This window comes from Carassius gibelio, chromosome A12 (assembly GCF_023724105.1).
Source record: "Carassius gibelio isolate Cgi1373 ecotype wild population from Czech Republic chromosome A12, carGib1.2-hapl.c, whole genome shotgun sequence".
NCBI lineage: Eukaryota > Metazoa > Chordata > Actinopteri > Cypriniformes > Cyprinidae > Carassius > Carassius gibelio.
The window spans coordinates 24,738,253-24,764,196 of NC_068382.1; the positions used below are offsets into that span (position 1 = coordinate 24,738,253).

The window sequence follows — 25,944 nt, forward strand, 5'->3', positions numbered from 1 at the left end:
GGGAAAGTGGAAAATGCGGCTCGTAAACTAGAGGCCATGACCGGCTCCAAACAAGCCATCGCCAAGAGGATTGACGGCGCTCAGGTGAGTCCGCTTCCTCGTCCTGATCAATCACACAGCTGTCTCGACGTCGTTCTGAGCGCCGCTCGTGTTTTGTGATCGGCAGAGCTGGCTGGCGGATCCTCACGGCAGTCCGGAGGGAGAGGAGAACATCAGGGCTCTTCTGGGAGAAGCCAGGAAGATCGCGGATCTCTGCGAAGATCCCAAGGAGCGAGAGGACATCCTGCGCAGCATGGGCGAGATCGCCGGCCTCACCGCCAAACTCTCCGAGCTCAAGAGAGCGTACGTATCTCTCAACATCTGCACTTTGAGTAGGGCTTTGTTAGGGAGATTCTTGGCCGGGATCTTTGGAATGTTGGAAGAGGGATGTTCCATTCGGAATCCTGGTTTCTATTGTTTGATGGTAGCTAAGCGACAGCTGTTCCGAGTTCTGACACATTGTGTGTGTTTACTGCATGTGTTTCTGCACTTATTTCACAGATGTGACCGAACTCGTGGGCTCAATCTAGTTTACTTTGATAAGTGTCTCAAAAAAAGCATCTTTGGAAGGTTTGACGACACTAATCCTTGCAAACCAATCCGTTCTGTTTCAGCTTGGCACAGTTTACCACAACATTCTTTTGCATAGACTTGAACACTTTGTTGGCATTAATGGAAGTGCATTAGTATGGTTTTAATTGTACTTACATGACCGCCATCAGTTCGTAGCAGTGAATGAAGATTGCAGTATCATATCGATCACAAATGCAGTATGGAGTACCTCAAGGCTCAGTACTAGGGCCGCTACTCTTCATGCTTTATATGTTACCCTTGGGAGATATCATCAGGAAACATGGTGTTAGCTTTCACTGTTATGCTGATGATACTCAGCTCTATATTTCTTCGCGGCCCGGTGAAACACACCAATTTGAAAAACGAATGAAATGCATAGTCAATATAAAAAATTTACTCTGTCTCTGTGTGTGTGTGTGTGTGTTCAGAGGTAAGGGAGACACTCCTGAGGCTCGAGCGCTGGCGAAGCAGATCTCCTCGTCTCTGCAGAATCTCCAGTCTAAAACCAGTAAAGCGGTGGCCAACACTCGTCCGGCTAAAGCAGCTGTCCACCTGGAGGGGAAGATGGAGCAGGCGCAGAGATGGATGGAGAACCCCTCGCTGGACGACAGCGGCGTCGGTGCGGCTCTCTCCCGCTCTCTCTTCATACTCCATCCAAACAGATCTCCTTTGCTTTAGGGTTTGTGTGTTTGTGCTTGTAGGTCAGACTGCCCTGCGTGGGCTGGTCGCTGAGGGCCGGCGTCTGGCCAATGCTCTGCCGGCGTCACAGAGGCATGGGCTTCTGGGTAAATGTGAGGATGTGGAGCACCTGATGGGGCAGTTAGCAGAGCTGGCGGCCCGTGGGGAGGGAGACGGTCCTCAGGCCCACGCCATCGCTCAACAGCTGCAGGAAACACTCAAAGTAAGACGCTACTGTCACACTCACAATGAGGAAAGACCTCCAGCAACAACACTCTCAGACTCTCACATATAGATCACAGATGCACGAGGATACAGTAGAGAGCTCCACCTGCTGGTGAGAGGATGTAAATCTTCCTCTCGAGACATGGCATCTTGTCATATTTCAAAAGTTCCATACATTACCATTCAAAGGTTTGGGGAAATTGATACTTTATTTTCTGCAAGGATGCATTAAAATGATCAAACACATTTATTTATATTGTCATTTAAAATGAACGCTGTTCTTTTGAATTTTCTGTTCATCTGTGAATCCTGATAAATATAATGCATCACAGTTTCCACAAAAATATCAACTGTGTTCAACATTGATAATAATCAGAAATGTTTCTTGAGCAGTAAATCATCATATTATTCTGATTTCTGAAGATCATGTGACACTGAAGACTGGAGGAATGATGCAAAAAAAAAAATACAGCGGCGCATCACAGAAATAAATTACACTTTAACAGAGATTCACACAGAAAACTGCTGATTTACATTAGAATAATATTTCACAATTTTCCTGTTGCTTTATTTTTAATGAAATGAATGCAGCTTCGGTGCACAGAAGAGACTTCTTTCAGAAACCCTGATGTTTGTGTGGTGTCTGATGTGATGTTTGAGTCCTGTTCGTCACATCGGAGGGTTTTGTGTGTGTTTGTGGCAGGATCTGAAGGGTAAGATGCAGGAAGCCATGACTCAGGAGGTGTCTGATATCTTCAGTGACACGACCACACCGATCAAACTCTTGGCAGTGGCAGCGATGACTCCAGCAGACGCTCCCAACAGAGAGGAGGTGCCCCACACACACACACACGTCACACACACACACACACACACACTAATGCTGTCGTGAATCACCTTCCTCTGTGTGATGGATGATGTGTGTGTGATCAGGTGTTTGCGGAGCGGGCTGCTAACTTTGAGAATCACGCGGGTCGACTGGGAGCCACGGCGGAGAAAGCGGCGGCGGTCGGGGCGGCCAACAAGAGCACGGTGGAGGGAATCCAGACGGCCGTCAAATCAGCCCGAGACCTGACCCCACAGGTGACACTGACCCCGTTCACACCAGACCGAGGCTGAAGTAAAACTGACTGTACATGAGGGGGATTTTTACACATGTTTGTTCATCAGGTCGTGTCTGCGGCTCGCATCCTCCTGAAGAATCCTGGAAACCAGGCGGCTTACGAACACTTCGAGACCATGAAGAATCAGTGGATCGACAACGTCGAGAAAATGACCGGTGACTAACTTCTGTCTGATGCTTATATTTTTATTGATTTATTCCACATTTAATGTTTTTATTTGATATTGTTTAATTTTATATTTTATTTTACTTTTTTGTATTGATCTATGTGATGCATTTTTCACTTACTAAATTTTTATTTATATTTTATTTTTATTTTATAATATTTTATCTTATTTTATTGTATCTATCTTTCCATCCATAGTTTATTTATTTATTTATTTTTTATATCGTTTAATTTTTTTATTTTATTTTTTTATTTTGTTTTGATCTATGTAATGCATTTTTCACTAACTGAATTTTGATTTATATTTTATTTTAATTTTACAATATCTTATCTTATTTATTCCATCCATCCATCCACAGTTAATATTTTTTATTTTATTTTACTTTATTTTTTAAAATTTTATTTCATTTTATTTTCTGTAAATATATTTTTATGTCAGACAAGATGGTATCTAATGATCCATCTAATGTATTTTTTTTTTTTACTTATTTCATTTTTATTTATTTTTATTTTATTTTTTATTTTAATTGATTGAATTGTTTTAATTTAATTACATTTTTAGTACATATATGTTTACGTCAGAAAGGATCTCATGTATTTATAAATTTTTGATATTGTTTTATTTGTCATTTTAGATTTTATTTTTATTTATTTATTATATTTTTATTTATCTCATAGTCTGTAATCATTATGTACTTGACCCACAAAAGGTTATTTTATTCAGAAAACTAGCAGGGAGCAATGAAAAAATTATTTACAGTATTTGACAGATCAAAATAAATTTGAAAACAATTATGTGGAAAAAAATACAATAAAAATTGCAGAGTAGTTGTTTTCACTAGCACAAATCATCTACTGTAACTGAAGCAATACGACTCTTTCAGGTCTGGTGGATGAAGCGATCGACACCAGGTCTCTGCTGGACGCATCAGAAGAAGCCATCAAGAAAGATCTGGACAAGTGTCAGGTGGCTATGGCCAATCACCAGCCTCAGATGCTGGTCGCCGGGGCAACCAGCATCGCCCGGCGAGCCAATCGGATCATGCTGGTGGCGAAGCGAGAGGTGGAGAACTCCGAGGACCCCAAGTTCAGAGAGACAGTGAAAGCAGCATCAGACGAGCTCAGCAGAACCATCTCACCGATGGTCATGGACGCCAAGGCCGTGGCCGCCAACATACAGGACCAAGGTGAGACACACAACATACAGGACTCATCACTCATACTGTACATCTATTTAAATCTAGTGCACTGTTGAAGATCTGCTTGGAGAACGGTTGGTTGAAAGTAGATCTGCATGTCACAGGGAAAATATCTACTGGCGATTTATCTGATTAAAAATGTAGTTTATTTGGCTTTACAATATAAATATGACCATAAAAGTTTTTTATTTATTTAATTCTTATTATTTATTACTACTACTACTACTAAATAAAAATATTAAACAAAATAATAACTATCCCTATTGTAATATTTCATTGTTATGCTTCTTAATATTATATAATTTAACCAAAAATGTTGTGATTTATTATAAATATGACTATAAAATGATCAATAATAATGATGATTATTATTATTATTATTATTATTATTTCTAAATAAAATTTGATTACATGGTTGTATATGTTTGTAGGGATTCATCATTTGGCCAATAATTTTATGATTTATATATTAGCATATTAGCAGTTAGTTTATATTGTTATTGTAAAAATTGTTATTAAAACTAACAAATAAAAAAATAAAACTACCAAACAAAAAATTACTATTGTTGTTATTATTATTATTATTATTAACAAAATGTTTAATGTATGTTTTTAGAGCTTCATAATTTAGCAAAAAACTTGTGATTTTAAATAAAAATATGACTATAAAATCATCTGTTATAGTTATCATTATTAGTAGTATATAACTTAATATTACAAATATTACACAAAATAAGAAATATTGCTATTGTAATATTTCACTGAAGTGTGTGTTTCTAGGGCTTCACGATTTGGCAAAAATGTGGTTTATAAAAAATTAAATATTATAATATTTTGTCCAACTATAAAAATATTATTACTACTACTGATAAAAAAAAATACTTTAAAAAAAGCAGTTTTTTTTTATTTCACTGTAAAAAAAAAAAAAAGGGGGTATTTAGGGGGGAAAATAAATAATTTCTTTTTTACAGTATAAATGTAAAAATAGATTATGTCTCAATGTTAAAGAGTTTCTTAATTATCTTTATGACTGGTTAAACCTCTCCAAGTCTCATTCAAGTTTGGAAAGATCAAAGATGGTTGTAGCCGGTCATGTTTTGGGATGAATTCGATCGCAGCGTCATCTGAACCGGTGTCTGTTGTGTCCCTGCTCAGGTCTTCAGAGGGGCTTCCTGGACTCGGGTTATAAGATCCTGGGAGCCGTGGCTAAGGTCCAGGAGGCGTTCCAGCCGCAGGAGCCAGACTTCCCTCCTCCTCCTCCTCCGGATCTGGAGCAGCTGCAGGTCAGATTCACCACAGCTGCACACATTGACTGCACCAGCACGACTTTAAACACTGACCCCGTCTCTCGTTCAGATCAGCGACACCGCCGCTCCTCCCAAACCGCCCCTGCCGGAGGGTGAGGTGCCTCCTCCCAGACCTCCGCCGCCGGAGGAGAAGGACGAGGAGTTCCCGGAGCAGCAGGCCGGAGAGATGGTCAGCGAGCCCATGATGGTGGCCGCCCGGCAGCTGCACGAAGAGGCTCGCAAGTGGTCCAGCAAGGTGAGTCTGGAGCCCGGGTTCGGGGGGGTTTGAGGCGCATGTGTTGATACTAAACCTGGTTTCCTGCAGGGCAATGACATCATCGGAGCGGCCAAGCGCATGGCTCTGCTGATGGCCGAGATGTCTCGACTGGTCCAAGGTGCCACCGGGAATAAGAGAGCGCTCATCCAGTGCGCCAAAGACATCGCTAAAGCCTCGGACGAGGTCACGCGCCTCGCCAAAGAGGTCGCCAAACAGTGCACAGACAAACGCATACGAACCAACTTACTGCAGGTATGAAGAACGCATGATGGGTTTCAGGGTTTGAGATTTAATAGAGTTTTTACACAGAAAGCTACCAAAAATGCTCAAAAGCCAACTGCGACCAGATTGATTGAATTCCAGTTTAATTTAGGGCTGTATTATTTGGGAGGATATAACTATTGATTTCTCTGAATCAGAATTGTGATTGCAGTATTTTTATGTAAAAGAAGGTGAAAATGATCTCACAGGCAGATAAAACCACCTTTACAGAAAGTATTGTGCATTAGCATTATATAAAAGATGTATATTGCATGATTGTCCTGGTATTAATGAATGCAACCTTTTGAACACATCAGCAAAGAAAAAAAACGTTTTGTTCAAATTTATATATATATATATATATATATATATATATATATATATAAAACAATCAAAAAAATATTTTAATATTAAAAAGATTATTGTTGTTATATATAAAATATTACATTGATATATATATATATATATATATATATATATATATATATATATATATATATATATATATATATATAAAATCAAAAATAAATGTTAATATTAAAATTTTTATTGTTATATATATATATATATATATATATATATATATATATATATATATATAATATTTGAATCAAAAAATAAATATTGTAATATTTTACTGTAAAATAAAAAATTAAGAAATATTTTTTAAAAATGAAGAAAAATTATAAAATGTACAAAAAAATTAAAAAATATTAACATCAGTTTTAACAGTACATCTGTAAATTTACAGCAGTAATATCTATGACTTAATTTCTTCATTTTCAAATGTTAAACCATCTAGATTTTGGGGGATTGGGGGGATTTTGATTCACCAAAGTGACTCACATTCACATGCAGGATTCGTTCAGTGAAGCGCATGCATCCGTTCAATACGTAAACCAATCATAGGCATGCATTCAAATGCAATCTGCTTGTATTTGCTTTGTGCTTTTTAGAGAACAAAATGTTTTTATGCATGCATGAAAATGACTGGAAACGTTGATTTAACACTGCTACAATAGTTAAAATGGTCCGACTAAAACAGATTAGAATCAACTTTTTGGACGAGGGACAGTGCAGAGGATGCACAGACAGATTGACTATTGAGGGATACTTTCATGTGTTTGTGTGTGTTTGTGCAGGTGTGTGAGAGGATTCCCACCATCAGCACACAGCTGAAGATCCTCTCCACGGTGAAGGCCACCATGTTGGGACGCACCAACATCAGCGAGGAGGAATCGGAGCAGGTCAGCTGTCGCCTCTGCTCCTCTCTGAACCCTGTTTGTGGATGAAAGCGCTCTAAATGTGCTCTGGTTCTCCCGCAGGCCACGGAGATGCTGGTCCATAACGCTCAGAACCTGATGCAGTCGGTGAAGGAGACGGTGAGAGAAGCCGAAGCCGCCTCCATCAAGATCCGCACGGACGCCGGCTTCACCCTGCGCTGGGTCCGCAAGACGCCCTGGTACCAGTGAGGGAGGAGCCAGCGCTGGTGTCCCAGCATGCACTGGGGGAAGCATTACAGTCCAGGTCCTCTGTGTCAAAGCAGACGTGTCGTCCACATCTGGACTCAACTATTCCAAATCGAAACCTTGTTCTTGAACGACCATGAGTTAGAAAAGAAGGGACGCAACTTTTTTTTCTAATGTTTTATTTTGTGTTGACGGATCCCAGGTTGATATTTTTTGAGGAAAAGGTATTTTAGAAAGGTCTTATTTTCTTTCTTTTTTTTTTGCATTCTGAAGCCGTGTCCTTTATATACAGTATACACACACCAACAGCCTTGTTCTCACTCTTTGAATGTATTAATAGATGTCACATGCACAAACTAATGCAATGTCTTCACAAACAAAAACACAAGCACAGATTTTGGATTATGAAATCCTCTGATATGCAAAGTGTTCACTGTGCATCTAAATTAAATTTTCGTTCAGGGGCAACACAAGTACTGAAATGAAGAGAGAATCAAACCTGCGACCTGGTGCTTCCTGTAATCTCTGCCAAAGCAGTCCGTTTGCATGATATAACCACACACACACACACACACACACACACACACACACATGCACTGCCGTCCTCGTACACTACTACAGAAAGCGCACTCAAGTATATTTATCTGAGTGAGAATCGGCTCTTTTCACATCTTTGTCTTTTCTATCGTTGAGGAGAGCAGCAGGTTTGATGTAAATAATGTGTTCATCTTTAAAGTCTGCCTGTAAGACCTGATGTGCCTTGTCATAATAAAAGAACTAATTATCAACTCAGTCATATATGTGTGGGACTTTATATGTTGGCAAATGGTCGATGAATGTGTAATCTACTGTATGATGCTAATTAAATTGGCCTTCTAAATATTAAGCTATTTATTCCACATTAATGCTCTACATTTTATTTTTGTTGTCACTAACACTTAAGTCCCTTCTTTCCAGTTTTAACCAGTTAACCCTTTATAAAATTCTTAATTTTCTATATAAATTAGATAGATTTTTGATGTATAATATCCCCAGTTGAAGTTAAAAATGGCTTACATTTTTTTAATGACAAGTTTTAATTCATAATTAAAAAATAAAGTATATATATTAAAAAGTATTAAATTATCCATTTTACTTTATTATTATTATTTTTTTTTGCAACGAAAGAATCAGGAAAGAAGACTAATACATATGCATATTAATTAAATCCAATTAAATCGGGTGTATTTCACCCATTTAATTATGCTTATTACATTGACACATTGATAGATTCTACAGGTATTCCATTAATCTACTTTTTAAATATTAATTCCTTGCTCAAAAAACATAATTTAACTTATTTTAAAGGTTATTATTCCTACTGTACCTTTAAGACTACTACTGTAGCCTATATATAAATATAAATATTCATTCTTGACTGATTTAATAATGTACAGCGCATGCATTCCTGTGCTCGTGCGTCTTGCATTTGATATCATAACGTCATATATATGCAACACAGTGCATGCATGGTGTTTTTAAAGCGATGGTTACATGCTGTAACGTGTGCATTCGAGAATATGACACTTTGTCACGCGCGTGCATCATTTTTGTCTTTGATGCTGGATTCCATCGGATGCATGTAACGAACGCGCTACGTTATGATGATGACAAGATTTCAGACCTTAAAAAACACTTGTGGGTTTGTCAGCCAACCAGAGTGATGGATATATCCATGCGCTCTACTTGCATGCATGTGTAATAACCAATCATCACCCAACTGTATGGAGCCGCTTCCGGGTTGCGGGACTCGAATCGCACGCGCTCGCAGCGTGTAACAGACTTTGTGTTAAAACAGACAATCAAAGTGTGTGTGATCTAATCATGCCGACAGTCAGGTGAGACTTCAGCAATGCATTACCTGTGTATTCCAGTGGCTGTGTCTGTGCTTGTCTGCTTCCGGTTTAAGGATCGTGTGCCTTTATGATGCAACGTGCTTTATTGTCTCATTTGTGACATCGTATTTATATATATATATATATATATATATATATATATATACACACACACACACACATGCACACACAGAATAGGTAAACAGCTGCAATTTCTTCAGTAATTAATTATGTAATGTTATTTCCTTTATTATGTTTTAAAAAACTGACTCGTAATTGTTTTGTTGTTGTTGTTGTTTTTTAATTAGGATTCAATAGATATGGCTAATCTATGTACACACAATTTAATGATAGTTATTAAATGAGATCTATATGCACATGGCTTTATGTGAAAAAACACTTATTTTGTATTATTAGTATTATTAGTTTATTAGCAGGGCAATTGGTAGATTTTGAAAATGATATAACTGGAAGGACGATTTCTGTTCCTAATCCATGCAGACTCATGTGTTTTTCTTTATCAGATTGATTTAGACATGCATGTTCACACACGTCACAGTAATGCATGCATTATATTCCAGAATGCATGTTGCATATGTGCATTCACTGATCACTTTGTTGCTGTGCAAGTTCTATGTGCACGGAGTATTGCTCAACCACAGCCCTGTGTGTGTGTGTGTAAAGAGTTGAGTCAGCACTTTAGCATGTGTTCTGCTGTAAACACATTCCATTTAAACCCATTAACCACACACTATGTGTTCACGATTCATTATCAAAGTGCATTAATTCTTCCCAATGTTAATTCAAATCCAGAATGGATCTGTAAACAGTGTTTTTGAATGCATGACCTGTAGAGTTGACGTGATACACAGCGGGTTTGATGTGTATAATGGACATTTGTGAGGCTAATATTAGACTTGTGAGTCCATTCAGAGCTACGAAGATTGAAGGTGACTAGAAAACCTTCAGCAAATCATGGCGCTAGCAACACCAATGTCATGGGTTTAAATCCCAGGGAAAGAACCTCCATCTGTTACCATCACAGAATGGATGTTAAAGGAATAGTTCACTCAGGAATCTGCTAACATTACAAAAGTTGAAGTGCAAAAAATAAATAAAACGCAGTATTAACCTATATAATGCTATATAAAAACAAGTGCATGCACTGATGAGTTGCATGGCAGTTTTTGCATGTGACAAATTTGTGCTCTGCTATGCTTAAAAAAAAATAGCAATAATATTAATGCATGCACAGATTTGAAATGAGGGAGTTCTAGAATTTTCATTTATAGGCACAGGCAGTGCACGTTTATTTTTATCGCATGTTTCATATTCACAGGTAATTCGAAGTCCTTTATACCCAAAGTTTATTATAAATATCAGTGCGTTATTGTTATTGTTATATATCTGTCTTGTGTTTGCAGTCAGAATGCTCTGTTCGGGATGGGGAATCCGCTGCTGGACATCTCTGCCGTGGTGGACAAGGATTTTCTTGATAAGTGAGTGTTGTGTGTAACTGCTGTGGATTCCTGTGATCACACATCCTCCAGCTCCATTAGTGTAATTATACATAACTAACTAACTGACTGATTGGTGTGCACAGGTATGGCTTGAAGCCCAATGATCAGATTCTGGCGGAGGAGAAACATAAAGCTCTGTGAGTGCCATCATCACACATTACAGTCTTATTTTTAAAATCTCCAGCAAAATCTTTGTGAATGTAATAATGCTGGTCAAAGGTTTGGAATGATTAATAATTTATGTGAATAATCATATATGTTGTCACTGCAGGTTTGATGAGATTGTGCAGAAGAGTAAAGTCGAATATCACGCCGGTGGATCCACACAGAACTCGGTCAAAATCGCTCAGGTACATGTGGAAACCACACACACGTTATTCTGCACCGTATACAAAATGTCTATTAGGGAATTATGGGAAGGCTGTTTTAGAGCATTCATTTAAACCAGTGTAATGACGTATGTTTGACATCTGCTGTCTCTCAGTGGATGATCCAGGAGCCGCAGAAGGTGGCCACGTTCTTCGGCTGTATTGGCTCAGATCACTTCGGAGAGATTCTGAAGCAGAAAGCGGCTGAAGCTTGTGTTGACGCTCATTATTATGAACAGAGTCAAGAACCGACAGGAACCTGTGCAGCCTGCATTACTGGAGACAGCAGGTCAGACATAAAACAGCCTCTTGTGCTCATCGAGGCTGTGTTTATTTGATCTAAAATACTGTAAAAATGTGAGAGTATTAAAATTTTAAATAACTGTTTTCTATGTAAATCTGTGTTAAAGTGTAATTTATTTCTGTGATGCTCGGCTGTATTTTCAGCATCATTCCTCCAGTCTTCAGTGTCACATGATCTTCAGAAATCATGAAAATATGATGATTTACTGCTCAAGAAACATTTCTGATTATTATCAATGTTGAAAACAGTTGTGCTGCACAATATTTTTGTGGAAACTCTGATGCACTTTATTTTTCAGCATTCACAGATGAACAGAAAGTTAACTTTTTTTAATAGAAATCTTTTGTAAGATTATAAATGTCTATACCGTCACTTTTGATTATTTTAATGCATCCTTGCTGAATAAAATGTATTTATTAAAAATAAATTAATAAATATTTGAACTTAATAGTTTAGGATTAATTTAATTTTATTGCACCATTCATACTAAACATGATATAAAGACATCAAACCATTATAATATACTTAATACACAGAGATTATCTTATATAGTCATTGCATTTTATTACAGACAATTAAAAATATGTCTGATACGGTAAACTGATTTTGCTGAAATGAAACATTGTAACAATGTAACTGCAACTATGGTAACTGCGTAATACTCCTTTAAGGTTTCATTACCAACTAAGGTGGATTGATCCAATTAAAAAACTAAAACAAAACATTTAATTAATTATGTCTGATTCCAATAACATCACCAATATAGTTGCATCTCTATTGCATGCATGTAGGATTTATCAGTGCATGGATGCAGTTTTCCTTCAGCGTTCATATTTTATACTGATTTATGCTGTTTATGACAATCCAGTCCGTTCAGATTGATACCGTGATTTTTCATGCCCTCACACACATGGACTCATCAGGAGTAATTTTTGACTATTATCTTGTGTTTGCAGGTCTCTGGTTGCAAACCTGGCAGCAGCAAACTGCTATAATAAAGAGAAACATCTGGATGTCGATAGGAACTGGAGTCTGGTGGAGAAAGCGAGTGTTTACTACATTGCAGTAAGTGCTTCCCGTGTGTTTGAATGCACAGATGAGAGAACGGAGAGATTTATCAGCAGCTGGTGTCTCTATGAATCCTGATCTCTGTCCTGCAGGGATTTTTCCTGACCGTGTCTCCGGAGTCCATCCTCAAAGTGGCCAAACACGCGTCGGACAACAACAAGATCTTCGGCCTGAACCTCTCGGCGCCCTTCATCAGCCAGTTCTTCAAAGAGCCGCTGATGAAGGTCATGCCGTACGTGGACATCATCTTCGGGAACGAGACGGTGAGGGTGAAAGAAAAGGATCAGCACAGTGTCTACAAAATAAAGCTCTCATAAAGTATATTAGGTTGGAGAAACCAGGGATTTCTGATCGTATCAGTTGACGTGATCCGATTAGAAAGAATATGTAGCTCTCTATTTGCTATTTACCAGAAACAAACAGGATTCACAGCCAATCAGAGTAGAGTGTGATTGGATTGCTTTCCTCTATTTTCTCATCAGCGGAGATCATGTTTCATGTTTCTTTTACAGGAAGCTGCTACATTTGCAAAAGAACAGGGCTTTGAGGTGAGTGAAAAATACTGTAATGCCTTTTTTCGTTATGCACACTGAACACAAAAGAAGCCATCTCTCAACATCTGGCTCTGGTGCTCGTGTTCCTGCAGACAGAAGACATCGCTGAGATCACGAGGAGGGTTCAGTCTCTGCCCAAAGTCAATAAGAACAGGCAGAGGATGGTGGTCTTCACTCAGGGCAGAGAAGACACTGTGGCCACTGTGGGTACGTCCAGCAATCAACATCTAGATGGGTTCAGATCATCTGAGAAGTTGTTTTCTTATCATTTGTCTGCTTGTCTTCTTTCAGGTGATAAAGTGAAAATGTTTCCTGTTTTAGACATCGACCAGAACGACATTGTCGACACTAATGGTGCTGGTGATGCTTTTGTGGGAGGTAAATGATTGGTCGGGTCATTTTAGCTAATTTTTCTAGAATTTAGTTATTAATTCAGTATTTATTAACAGTGCACTCTTTAATATTATGCTAACAGTACACTGTATTTTCAGTTGCAAATAAGAGTATGTTTTACAAGTAATTACTATTTAGTCTTTCTACTTAAAAATGTCATGTTTCATTCAATGCATTACTCGCCATTTCTCTGTAATTATTTGCAAATATCTGAGTGAAAATGCTTTGGTTCACGTTTTTAGTGTATATTAACTATGTAGAGTATGTATATGCATTTATAATCAGTGCTTTAAGAAGAGGAAGACTAATACAAACTTTTTGAGTACCTTCAGGGCATGCTGCTGATGACACAAACACAGTTTTGACACAACACACCAATGTGATTTGTAAAATATAGCATTTTACAACCAAAATTTTAAATTACTAACAAGGAAAAATAGGGTATTGTTCAACTCTGAATCTAAAGAGACCAGTCTTGTGATTTTGGGCCAAACCGTTCAGACGTTATAAGCAAAAAGAGCCATTTTTCATATCTCCAGACCACTAGGTGGCACTGTGCTGAAACTCTGCAGGTACACTAAGGTCATGGTTATTATAACACCCACCAAGTTTGGTCAGAATATGTTAAAGCACTGCATAGATATAGCCTCATGTCCACTTTACCAAGCTCTTCATCAAATTCGTTTGTGCGTTATTCGAGAATGGTTTAACTAATCTTGAATTTCAATTTTTTTTTGGCGCCAAGGTGATCTATTTCAATTTTCGCAACAATTGTAACATCCAGGAGAAAAATTATGTCATTCATTTCTAGCACTTGCGATTCAAAAGTTATTCGCATTAATGTAAGTTTAACTTTGAACAGTAGGTGGCGCTAGAGACTTTGAGATAGAGACTCCAAATTTGCTGTATTTAATGTTCAGACTGTTCTCAATCCGTGTGCCAAATTTCACAACTTTTTACCATACAGTTCTTTGGGCTGCCATAGACTCAAACAGAAGAATTAGGATTTGGATGCTGCCTATGTAGGGAGAACAGTAGCTATCAAGACGGCTCACTATAGGTTTTCGAACAGAGCCTGTACATGATGAGCTCTGTATATTTGTCTGTGTGTCTGCAGGATTCCTGTCAGAGTTGGTTCGGGAGAAGCCGTTGGAGGAGTGTATCCGTGCAGGTCACTACGCCGCGAATGTCATCATCCGGCGAGTCGGCTGCACCTTCCCTGAGAAACCCGATTTCCATTAACTATCACATATTTCCCAATGCAGAAACTTACCATCTCATTTTTTATTTTATTTTTTTACTTATGTGCCTTTGCATTGTGTTTCCTGTTAAAACAGCATTTATCAGGATCGCGACGACCATATATATATATAAATATAATATACACTCCGCTGATTTTGTGTTAAAGAACAGTTTTTCATCGATCAGTTTTTATGGCACAATGCCTAAACATTTCTATATTTAATCTATTAAAGATCTATTATATCGTTTTAATTAAGTGCATTTATATTTCTCAAAAATAATGCGAGATTATATCATTATATAGTAGGATTTTTTGCTTAGCAAGTAGATGTCTTTCAGGTCAATATTGTTACTTTGAAATACCAAATTATATCTTAAACGCACAATCTTTAAATATGCATAAGTTGTATCTGATGTGGGAATTTATTTTTCCTCTTTTTCCACTTCTGGAACAGGATCGTTCAACTGATCACTTTAATAAAAAGATTTTAATTGTTTTCAGCCATGATAAAATAAGACACACAGCTGAATGAAGTGTTTGGATCGATGCACCTAAAGACGTTTGGTATATATTTATTATTTTATTTATTTTTTTGGATTAATTTTTGGTGGTATGACCTTCTCTGTTTGTTAGTTTTGTTCTTTTTAATTATAAAATTATATAAAAACAATAATAGTAAAATTATCTTACAAAATTTTATTAAATTATATATTTAAAAAAAATAAAATATATATATATATTTGATATTTGTTAAAATATTTTATAAATTCTCTGGACTCTTACTAAGTTTGATTTCATGATATTTTATATTTTAATCTAGTAATTAAATTTATTTTATTATATTTTGAAATGTATATATTATATGAACTATAATACTATATTCTTGTGAAATTCTCTGAACTTTGTCATGATTACAAATATTGGATTTTTTTAATATATTAAAATATACAATAATAAAATAAATTTTAAAATAAAATAAAAATGAATGTTTAAATTATCTGCTCTCTAAGAAGTTTGATTGCATGATTACATATATTTTATTCTAGTAATTATAAAAACGTGTTTTACAATATTTTAATATATGCATAGTTATTTTAATACATGAAATATAATATATTTTTATTAAATTCCCTGAACTTTGTCATGATTACTTATATTTTATATTTTAATATAATAAATATAATAATAATATATTAAATGTATTTTGTTATATTTTGATACATATATTTTAATATATGTATATATTTTAATAATTGAAATATATATAATAATATACTTTACTGTAATTTTATACGCCTCTGAAATGAGTTTAATTTTGGACTGGCCTATGGAATCCTTCTCTTTTTTTAACCCCTTCTGTCCTGTCTGTTCTGAAAGCACTACCGTGTTAAACTGTGAAAAAAAAAATACAATGCCTTAAAAAAAAGAACTCATTTTAATTGAGAAATTAAATCCTGTATCAAATCATGCAATTCCATTATAAGGCAGATTCTGAATCGTGCATTGCTGTTGCTGTTTTTGTGATGAGTGAACGTGTTAGAGGCCAATGCCGTGGCAGTGCAGGGTCTTGTCCAGTTCCCTCAGCTGTTCCATGAAGCCGGAATTTGGGCAGATGTTCCTGTGTTGTGCGACGGCTTTAATGGCTTCCACCAGAGTCATGCCCTCATGAATCATCAGATACGCCAAAACCAGCGTCGAGGAGCGACTCAGACCCATCGCACAGTGCACAAGCACCTTACCTAGGAAACAACAGATGAATATCTACTGATACAAAACATGCAAAAAGCATATTTCAATAAGATTTGAAAAAATAATAATTTTTAAATATCTTAAAAGAAAAGGGCTATATTTTGTATTAAGAAAATAATTGAAGGATACATTTAAATATTAATATTAAATATTTTTCTCATTCAAATTCCCATTAACAAAAAGAAAAGAAAAAGAAAACTAAATTATTTTATTATTATTAATATTAAAAAGACTGTTAAGAAATCACCAGTGTCAGTGATTAAGATACTATTATAATTTTAATGAATGTTATAATTTTATAATTGTATTTATTTTCATTTTAGTTAGTAATTATGTTAGTGTTTTGTCATTTTTATTCGATTTTTTAATTAAGGATGTCTATATAGTATTTATTACTTTTTATTTTATTTGAGTTTATTTTTTAATTTTTTTTACAATTAATTTGAACAAAGTTAATAATTCTTGTAAGCAACTAATGCTTTTTACGGTTTTATTCAAGTAAAACCCTGCACTGCGCATAAGAATCAAATGACAAATAATATCACAAATTGAAAATAATATTATGATGCTAAAAAAAGGTCCTAAAAACTGACACAATTTCTTCCTGGTAAACCTAATTGAATTTCTGATTGAATTCGGCATTAGAGCGGCGGATGTGTTTCCTCTCCTCACCTCCAGGGGTGCTCGTGGCAGTCTTAATAAACTTGGCGGCGGAGTAGAAGAAAGGGCTCATGTCAAAGGAGGGCATGTCGAAGGCCTCGACCCCGTGATAGCTGATCTTAGTGTCTCTGTAGAAACTGGCTCCTGTGTTGACACTGAACTTGCCGTGAGCTGCGTTCAGCACGAATGTGATGTTCAGAGACTGCAGTAAGTGTTTGTCCTTCGCTGCGTACCTGAATCACAAGCAGTCACAACACACACACACACACACACACACACAGAGAGAGAGAGAGACACACACAGACTCTTCTTATTAAGCAAAAACTATTTTTTACACGTTTATAACACAAAACAGAGAGCATATCAATTTTGTAAGGCACAGAAATTAATAAAAAAGCAGCAAGATTTAAAAATTAGAAGGAATCACATTTTTTTTTATTGTTTTTTATAAATATCTAAACATTTGTAAATCAAGATCCATTTACTTGATAAGCATGATGACATAAGATTTTAAGTTTTAATGTATCATCAAATTAAGTGAGTTTTTGCTTAAAATGAAATTTAAAAAAAAATCATTTTTCTTACTCCACTGAGAGTTATTTTTCTCTTGAGCAAAAGAAAAAAACATTTTTCTTAATTTCTTGATTTAAGAATGTTTAGATATTTTAACTGGAAAACAACACAATTTTTATTATTATTATTAATAGTAAGTATTTTGTCAGAAGAAAATAAGTTAATTTAAAAATATTAAATTTATGCACCAAATTTTACAATTTGTAAAAATGAAATATTTTTAAAAGCACTATGCTCTAAGACTTAGTGGTCGGTATGATTCATTTTCACTGAAAACCAAATAATATCATCCAAAATTTTTAAGGTTTAATCATGAAAGAGAGAGAAAAAAAGGGTAGAAGCTATTTTTGCCCAGAAAATAATTGAACATTTAAAGTAGAAAGACTGAAATGGTATTTTCTTGTAAAAAAAAAAAACCTCAAATAGTCTGTTTTATTTACAACTTTGAAAAAATAGCTTTTACATCGTAGAAAATGTGTTCAAGAGTTAAAAAAACAAACAAACATAAGGATATGTCTAAAAATGAAATAAAAAATTCTACTTAAAAATTCCCGGTTCCATTAATTAACATATTAACTAACATGAACAAACAATGAACAATACATTTATTTCAGCTTTTATTAATCTTTGTTAGTGTTATTTAATGAAAATACAGTCGGTCATTGTTCATGTTAATTCACAACTTTTGATTTCAATAATGCATAAGGTTGAAACTAACATCAACTAAGATTAATATATATTCTGTAATAAATGCATGGTTGGGTGTTTATTCATGCGAACTAATGAACCTCACTGTGAAGTGTTACCAAATTCCCCAATGGATCTACAGAACTGGATTCTTTAAGATTTGGGGGAACAGGATTGGTTCGATCTGTCCCTGGAGTGTTCTTACATGTCTCCGATGTATATCCCAGGCCTGACCTCGTCCAGATGTCTGCTGGCTCCGGGTTTGACCCACAGGAGTCTCTGAAGCTCGGAGGCTGGAGGAGTCTGGTAGCGTCCGTTCCCACCGTTAGCCATCAGACGGGGCTTTACCGGCCCTCCGCCGCTGCTCGGACACAGAGGAGAAGAACTGAGCGGCTCTTGTTCTCATACACCTCCCAAGAATCACTCACAACAAGACAGCGGTCAATAATAAGAGTCTTGTGCTGTTAGATTCGTGTGAGGAAGAGAAAGTCATTCGCAGGCACCTTTGGCTCTCATGCATCTCGTCACCAATCACAAGTTTGAATATGAAATGTGTTGTATGATATATACTTTAATGCTGCTTTATTATGCTATTCTATTTATTTTTTAATAGCATTCTGTATGCATTGAATTCATGGGAAACACCAACTCAGACATTCTGCAAAATTTCATGTCCAATGGAAGAAAAGAAAGTCAGATGAATAACACGAAGGTGTTTTCATTGTATTGTAATGCACATTTAATAATTAGATGTTGAGCGTGCAGATTTATCACTTAAAATACAAATGCATACACTTATAAGTTGCATATTTATAACTATTTAACCAGTGCTTATGGGGATGATTCAACTTCGCTTAGATGATATCAAATTTGCTACATTTTTCTTTTTAAATGTGATTTTAACATTGCATGTGAAAGATGAGAAAATATGCACAGTATTGTCATGCATGAACATGCCACTGTAAATAATAATGCACTGAACACAATCATGAGTAATGACTTACAGGGAATGGCTTATTAAAAAACGGAGGAAGTAAAACAGCTTGTGCACTACAGTCTTGACCCTAATGACTTTCTGAGATGTCCATGTAATAAATCTGATTCAGGCTCGTCGTGATGACATCACTAGTTGCAAAGTCTTTTACTGATGAGGTCACTAGCTCATTTCTTTCTGTTCCTCATATAACCACAAATGGCAGGACAGTTATTTAATTAAAAATATAGTTATTATAATATAGGGTTATTATACTGAAACTAAAAAATAAAAATAAAATTCATACTTCAAATATATAAAAATATTTCAGCTAGTTGGATGTACTGAAATAACTAAAACTAAAATGGAAATAACAATAAATAAAAACACTTACTAAAACTTTTACTTAAATTAAAATGAAAACAAACTATAAAACAATATAAAAAAAACGAATTTAAAATATGAATAAAAAAACTATAGTGATATAAATAACATGTTTTGCGGTATTATCTTTCTTGTCTAACCTTAAAAATAAATAAATGGAATAAAATGATACAAATCACTTCAATATCAAACGTTTCAAAAGATGATTAACAATCTGAAAATGATTTTCGAGTTAACATCCTCATGTATGCATCAACGAGCAATTACTATCTTTCTGTCTTTATGAACATCCTGTTAATCTTCCTGTTCCTCAAGTTACAATTAATAAAGTGTAATTATGTGCATGACTGAGACTTGTGATCAAACATTAGCTTAACACACTGCGAAGCAGATATTAATCAATAACTCAATGCATATGCATCATCATTAGTAGTACAGGAATCTATTTTAATGAATCTAAAACAGATTTTCAAGCACAAACAGACTCACGGTGTGTTGAGGAACAGCTCGTCAGTGTGTGTGTGTGTGTGTGTGTGTGTGTGTGTGTTGTTCAAGCCTGTCTATAAATCTATTTATATATTCTGTATAATCTGATTCCTGCTGCTCTTAACGCTCTGTTTCTTCAGGATCCTGATCTGGAAGCACCAGAAACCACATGAGATCCTCTGGTGAGAAGATCCTCTGTCATATCACACGGATTAGAACCGAATCCAGACAGATTCTGCTCATTTCCACACGTCTGTGTCCGAGAAACAGCGTCTTAAATTAGACTCGAAGCTCATTCCCACAGCGGCACGATAAAAATACATCAGCTCTTCACTCTCAACACAAGGGAGTTCACTTGCTTTGCTGGACAGCTGCTTTGCATTTTTAATAAAGAGTTTTTTTTATTATAAATATATAGAGAGGTCTCTTTTGCTTATGAAGGCTGCATATATTTGGAAAAAATATTATAGTTTAAAATAATCATTTCCTATGTTAGTATATTTTAAAATGTAATTTATTCTTCTAATGCAAAGCTGTATTTTCAGCATCATTACTCCAGTCTTCAGAGATCTTCAGGAATCATTATCAAGGTTGGAAACAGCTTTTGCTTCTTCATATTTATGTGGAAAGCATGATACATTTCATTTTTCAGGATTCTTTGATGAATAAAACGTTTAAATGAACAGCATTCATGCAAAAGGGAAATCTACATCACTTTTTTTCAATGCCGAATAAACATTAATTTCTTACATAAAAAAGCAGAAAACGTACTGACCCCAAGCTTTTGAAGGGTAGTGTTTATTGTTACAAATGATTCATATTTTGTACAAATGTTGTTCTTTTGAACTTTTTATTCATCAAAGGATCCTGAAAATATGAAGCGACAAAAACTGTTTCTAACATCGATAATAAATCATCATATTTTCATCATTTCTGAAGATCATGTGACACTGGAGACTGGAGGAAAGATGCTGAAAATACAGCGGAGCATCACAGAAATACATTACACTTTAACAGATAAAAAAATATTGTATATATTATTTTACATTTTGCACAATATAACAAAAAAAATCTTTATTTTTGATCCAATAAATGGAGCCTTGATGAGGAGAACAGACTTTAAAAACTTAAAAAAATGTTTAACATCAGTATAATTATATATATATGTGTGTGTGTGTGTGTGTGTGTGTGTGTTGAATTAAATAAAGAGCTTATTTAAAAATTAAAAGCTTTCCAGCAAAGCAAATGAACTAAAAAAAAAAAGTACAGTAAAATATCAAGTCAACATGAAGTCATTAACAGACTTTATTTACTTCAATACATTATAAATTAATTAATCAGTGCATGTTATTCTCCTTTTCATTTCATTTAGATTTAAAACATAGAATATTATTTTATTTATATTTAAAAACATTTTAAAAACATCCCGAGGTTGACCAAAGTGCTGCACAGAGACAGTATGATCGATAAATAAAACAGACTTGGCACATATCATAAAGGAAAAGGTGTTAAAATATTAAATCAATATAATATATATATATATAAATATATTAAAATATATTGAATATAATATATTAATATATTTTATTAGGCTGTAAATTCTCACTTCAGATAATTGATAAGACAACACAATGTCTTTTTGTAATATTTATTATGAGCTTTTAAAATGTGTGACCTACAGTACTTTAATGTACAGTATCTGTCCCACCGTGTGAATCTGGGCTGTTTTGGTCCTGTTGTATAAAGTGAGTCTTCTGTACATTTACTGGAAGATTGTGTTTGTTTTCTGTTTTGTCTTTAAATCACAGATTTTTAACAAACACTTTCTCTCTGTAACTGTATTTACTCGCATATTGAAAGTGCATAGATGTGTTTGCATATAAAGTGCATGTTTAAGCCTTTCACCGCAGACTGAGAAATGCTTAACACACAAACATTGGGTGCAATAGCATGCATTCTTAACTATATATATATATATATATATATATATATATATATATATATATATATATATATATATATATATATATATATATATATATATTAAACGATCTAGTTAAAATGCACTGTATCAACCAGTATTAGTGTATGATAAGCATACATATGAACATTTTTATTTAAATTAATAGTTCACCCAAAAATTAGCATTTGTTGAATATGTCCTCACTCTCAGGTCATCAGATTTGGAGTAATGTAGCATTGCATTACAGTGAATGGGTGCCGTCAGAATGAGAGTCTGATAAAAACATCAGAATAATCCACAGCACTCCAGTCCATCAGTGAATAAAGTCAATAATCCATAATAAAACTTCCTCCAGTGAAAAAGTGTTCTGGTCTGAATCAGGAGAGAAATCTGCACAGATCAAGCAGCGTTTAAACAGAGACAACAGCAGATGCACTTTTTCACTGGAGGAAGTGTTATTATGGATTATTTGAGTTAAAATCATCTTAATGCTGGATGTGTTTCAGGTTTTGTCTTCTCCAGATGTTCACTGATGGACTGGAGCGCTGTGGATTATTGTGATGTTTTTATCAGACTCTCATTCTGACGGCACCCATTCACTGCAGAGCATCCATTGATGAGACACTGATGCAATGCTGCATTTCTCCAAACCTGATGAAGAAACAAACTCATCCTGATCTCAGATGGCCTGAGAGTGAGGACATATTCGGCAAATTTTAATTAAGACAAGAAAATCAAGTTTACTATTGCATAAGCTCCGCCCACAATCAAATCTCATTGGTCCAGCTCCACATTACTGTAAGCATGCATTGATGATGTCGCTTGGAGAGACACATCTCTCGTGGCGTGTCGTGATCGTTCGTCATGTTTTTCTCAGAGGAGAACACACCGTCTGTGTTTCCTCTTCCTCTGCAGATCCAGGTCCAGCAGCAGAGCCAGGAAGTTCCTGTTGGGATAGATGGCTCGTCTCTGGATGGTGCGCCGTATGGCCGCGTGCAGAGGCATGTTGTGATACAGCATCAAATACGCCAGCACCAGCGACGAGGAGCGGCTCATTCCCATGATGCAGTGCACCAGAACTTTTCCTATGAGCAGGGAAGCAGAGATCTGGTTTCAAACAGACTTTATGGTTTTAATAGAAGACGTTCTGGACTGTTCCTCGCTGGTAAAAATAGCACCCACAATTCATTGCAATGATTCATTTGATGGCTTTGAGCTCACTGCTATTAATACAGAGAAGTCCAGCAACACTACCTTCAGCGAGAAAACACTTCAGACAAAGAAGGCTGTGTTTAATTGATCAAAAATACAGTAAAATTGTGAAATATTATTATAATTAAAAATAGCTGTGATTATATATTAAAATGTAATTTATTTCTGTGATGTTCCGCTGTATTTTCAGCATCATTCCTCCAGTCTTCAGTGTCACATGATCTTCAGAAATCATGAAAATATGATGATTTACTGCTCAAGAAACATTTCTGATTATTATCAGTGTTGAACACAGTCGTGCTGCACAATATTTTTGTGGAAAACATGATGCATTTTATTTTTCAGGATTCACAGATGACCAGAAAGCTCAAAAGAACAGCGTTTATTCGAAATAGAAATCTTTTGTAACATTATAAACATCTTTACTGTCACTTTTGATCAATTTAATGCATTTTCTTGCAATTTAATGCGAGAAAAAAAAAATCCTGAGGGTACTGTGTAAAGTGCAAATTTATCTTGAACTAACATGTCTTGATATCTTCACTAGAAAACATTTTTTTTTTTTAATAATTATTTGATACTGTATGATTGCAGAATGCTTAAATTGCTATTTGGCTAATGCTTAACACATTGTATGACCTACACCACGTCACCTGAAAATAAAAGTCTTTACAGAGCTAGAGCAATCACATTTTGGTGGAAGATTAAAGACTTTTTATTTTTAATATCGTGCACTGGTCAATCACACACAGGAGGTCCAGGAGCAAGACTCTACTAGTGAATTCTTCAGTGATTTGAAGCGATCTCTTACCGTCAGGAGTGTGGAGGGCTTTATGAATGAAATCTGCTGCTGGTTTGAAGTAAACGTCCAGATCGAAGTGTGTGGAGTCTTCAGCGGGGATCCCACAGTACACTAAACTAGTGCCGTAGTAGTTCTGGTCCCCGATGCTTCCTCTCTTGCTGTGAGCGGCGTTCAGAATGTGAGTGATGCCCAGTTTCTGCAGGGCGCCTCGGTTCTGTGCTATTCCTCTGATGGGACAAATAGAAATGCATCATCAGAAGACGATCAGAAACGAGAGGAGATTAAAACTGCAACCTGTATGGAACACAAATCAGGTTTACTTTTTTTAAGGAAGAGTTCAACTAAATCTAAATTTCACCTTCATTCTAGTCAGTGTTATTTTAGTATCACTGAAATAATATCAATAAGTTTTTATTTAATTATTATTAATTTTTTTGTATTTTAACTAAATTTTAAATTTTAATTAATTTTTTTTAATTAATTAATTTTTAATTTGTATTCTTCATTTGTTTGTGTGTTTCCATTTTTATATATATATTTTATATATATATATAAAATCTAAATGAAATTAATGAATTTAATAAATGTGATTTATTAATTTAAAAATATTTGATTTGGTTTAAAGCTATTTCAGAAAAACTGAAAAATTAGAAATACTTTGCAATATAATAAAATAATAATTTAATTAATTAATTTAATTTAGTCATTATTATTTTAAAAAAATTAATCAAATAAATAAAAAATAAAACGTTCTTAAATAAATCATATTTAAAAATTATTTAAATGTCGTAATATTTTATTTTATTTCAGTTCATGTTTATTTCAAATCATGTTTTATTTATGGCTTTAGTTTTAGTTAACTATAATAACCCTGATTCTAGTTTAAAGCATCCAGTTTTCACCGTCCAATCAATTGCTTATGTGTTCAATATATCTGCCTTATCTAGTCTTATTGAATATCATATTTCACTTGGTAATGCATCAGTTTATTGGAGTAAAATGTTTTGTGAACGTCTAGTGTCAGGTTGTGTGTTGATCTCAGTGTTTAGATCACTGCTTTAATAAGCCAAAACAGTATAAATATGACTTCTAGCTGTCAAAGCCATCAGTCCAGCAGCTTGTATACTCACACGTCCCCGATGTACAGGTTTGGCCAGACCTCATCGATCTGGTGCAAGTTTAATTTACACGAGTCCAGAACTTTCTCCAGGTCCTTGACTGACAGATACTCTTTGCTGTTAAGTGTACGGGCCATCGCTTTCCTGAATTACCCTCCAAAAGATGAAGAGAGTGTGTTTATAATGATCCGGAGCTCCTGACTCGTGATCCCACACAACAGCTGTTTCCCACCTCAGTGCTTTAGTGAGCAGATAGTCTTACTGACGGAGACATGATGTCCACACACACACTCACACACTCCACGAACACACCGTACACACACAGATCTGATCTGGAGACCTTTTCTGTCTTATAATGATTTGTCAAGCTCCAAAAAGGCATTGCACTTTTGCATTCTGATTCAGAAACTGTTGCACTGGAAATCAAGCAGCTCTGCCGTGTGCAAGATCTTTCTGGAAAATAACAAACAATAAAATTATTGTTTTTATAATGTTATTATATGCAAATTAATAGCATAAAGATTTACAGAAATTAAGATTCTCTTGTTGTTTTCCACAGATAAAATTACAGCACACAGTGTGGACTGACCCGAGGGTGAGTAATTGACAGAATTGTATTTTTTGGAAGAATTATTATTGAGTTAAATTTTTTTATATTAGAAATATCATTCTAAAAAGGTTGGTAATGGCAGTAAAATTGATTTTTTTTATAATGAA

General features: G+C 35.2%; 4 protein-coding genes across 6 annotated transcripts in view; 2 read left to right on the forward strand and 2 right to left on the reverse strand.

The window, feature by feature from the left end:
- LOC128025539 (vinculin) overlaps window positions 1-8,088 on the forward strand; it is a 29,618-nt gene extending 21,530 nt beyond the window's left edge. Inside the window, exons 9-21 of the mRNA XM_052611986.1 lie at window positions 1-84; window positions 167-342; window positions 1,041-1,231; window positions 1,314-1,513; window positions 2,219-2,347; window positions 2,449-2,598; window positions 2,686-2,794; window positions 3,689-3,991; window positions 5,159-5,286; window positions 5,360-5,545; window positions 5,615-5,818; window positions 6,970-7,074; window positions 7,153-8,088. The exon at window positions 1-84 is cut by the window's left edge and continues 70 nt beyond it. Of these exons, the coding sequence (XP_052467946.1) occupies window positions 1-84; window positions 167-342; window positions 1,041-1,231; window positions 1,314-1,513; window positions 2,219-2,347; window positions 2,449-2,598; window positions 2,686-2,794; window positions 3,689-3,991; window positions 5,159-5,286; window positions 5,360-5,545; window positions 5,615-5,818; window positions 6,970-7,074; window positions 7,153-7,299 (2,112 nt within the window). The 3' untranslated portion in view covers window positions 7,300-8,088. The remainder of the gene's footprint in view (window positions 85-166; window positions 343-1,040; window positions 1,232-1,313; window positions 1,514-2,218; window positions 2,348-2,448; window positions 2,599-2,685; window positions 2,795-3,688; window positions 3,992-5,158; window positions 5,287-5,359; window positions 5,546-5,614; window positions 5,819-6,969; window positions 7,075-7,152) is intronic.
- A 927-nt stretch (window positions 8,089-9,015) lies between these two features.
- Window positions 9,016-15,170, forward strand: LOC128025540 (adenosine kinase). Its single transcript, XM_052611987.1, has 11 exons — window positions 9,016-9,173; window positions 10,595-10,669; window positions 10,774-10,827; window positions 10,962-11,040; window positions 11,175-11,347; window positions 12,319-12,427; window positions 12,523-12,693; window positions 12,943-12,978; window positions 13,077-13,191; window positions 13,276-13,362; window positions 14,495-15,170. Exons 1-11 carry the CDS (start codon window positions 9,160-9,162, stop codon window positions 14,617-14,619), a joined length of 1,038 nt encoding a protein of 345 aa, XP_052467947.1. The 5' UTR covers window positions 9,016-9,159; the 3' UTR covers window positions 14,620-15,170.
- An 866-nt stretch (window positions 15,171-16,036) lies between these two features.
- Window positions 16,037-20,305, reverse strand: LOC128025543 (dual specificity protein phosphatase 13-like). 3 transcript variants are annotated; one of them, XM_052611990.1, is made up of 4 exons: window positions 20,136-20,305; window positions 18,495-18,650; window positions 17,042-17,262; window positions 16,037-16,359 (listed from the first exon to the last, which is right to left on the reverse strand). In XM_052611990.1, the coding sequence occupies exons 2-4, from the start codon at window positions 18,620-18,622 to the stop codon at window positions 16,157-16,159; spliced, it is 552 nt and encodes a 183-aa protein (XP_052467950.1). In that variant the 5' UTR covers window positions 18,623-18,650; window positions 20,136-20,305; the 3' UTR covers window positions 16,037-16,156. The 3 variants fall into 3 exon arrangements, with proteins under 3 accessions (XP_052467950.1, XP_052467952.1, XP_052467951.1); XM_052611992.1 differs by lacking the exon at window positions 20,136-20,305 and adding an exon at window positions 19,294-19,428; XM_052611991.1 differs by lacking the exon at window positions 20,136-20,305 and having other exon boundaries at window positions 18,495-19,280.
- A 1,885-nt stretch (window positions 20,306-22,190) lies between these two features.
- Window positions 22,191-25,680, reverse strand: LOC128025542 (dual specificity protein phosphatase 13-like). The gene is made up of 3 exons (XM_052611989.1): window positions 25,240-25,680; window positions 24,119-24,336; window positions 22,191-23,180 (listed from the first exon to the last, which is right to left on the reverse strand). Exons 1-3 carry the CDS (start codon window positions 25,362-25,364, stop codon window positions 22,969-22,971), a joined length of 555 nt encoding a protein of 184 aa, XP_052467949.1. The 5' UTR covers window positions 25,365-25,680; the 3' UTR covers window positions 22,191-22,968.
- Between the last annotated feature and the right edge of the window lie 264 nt (window positions 25,681-25,944).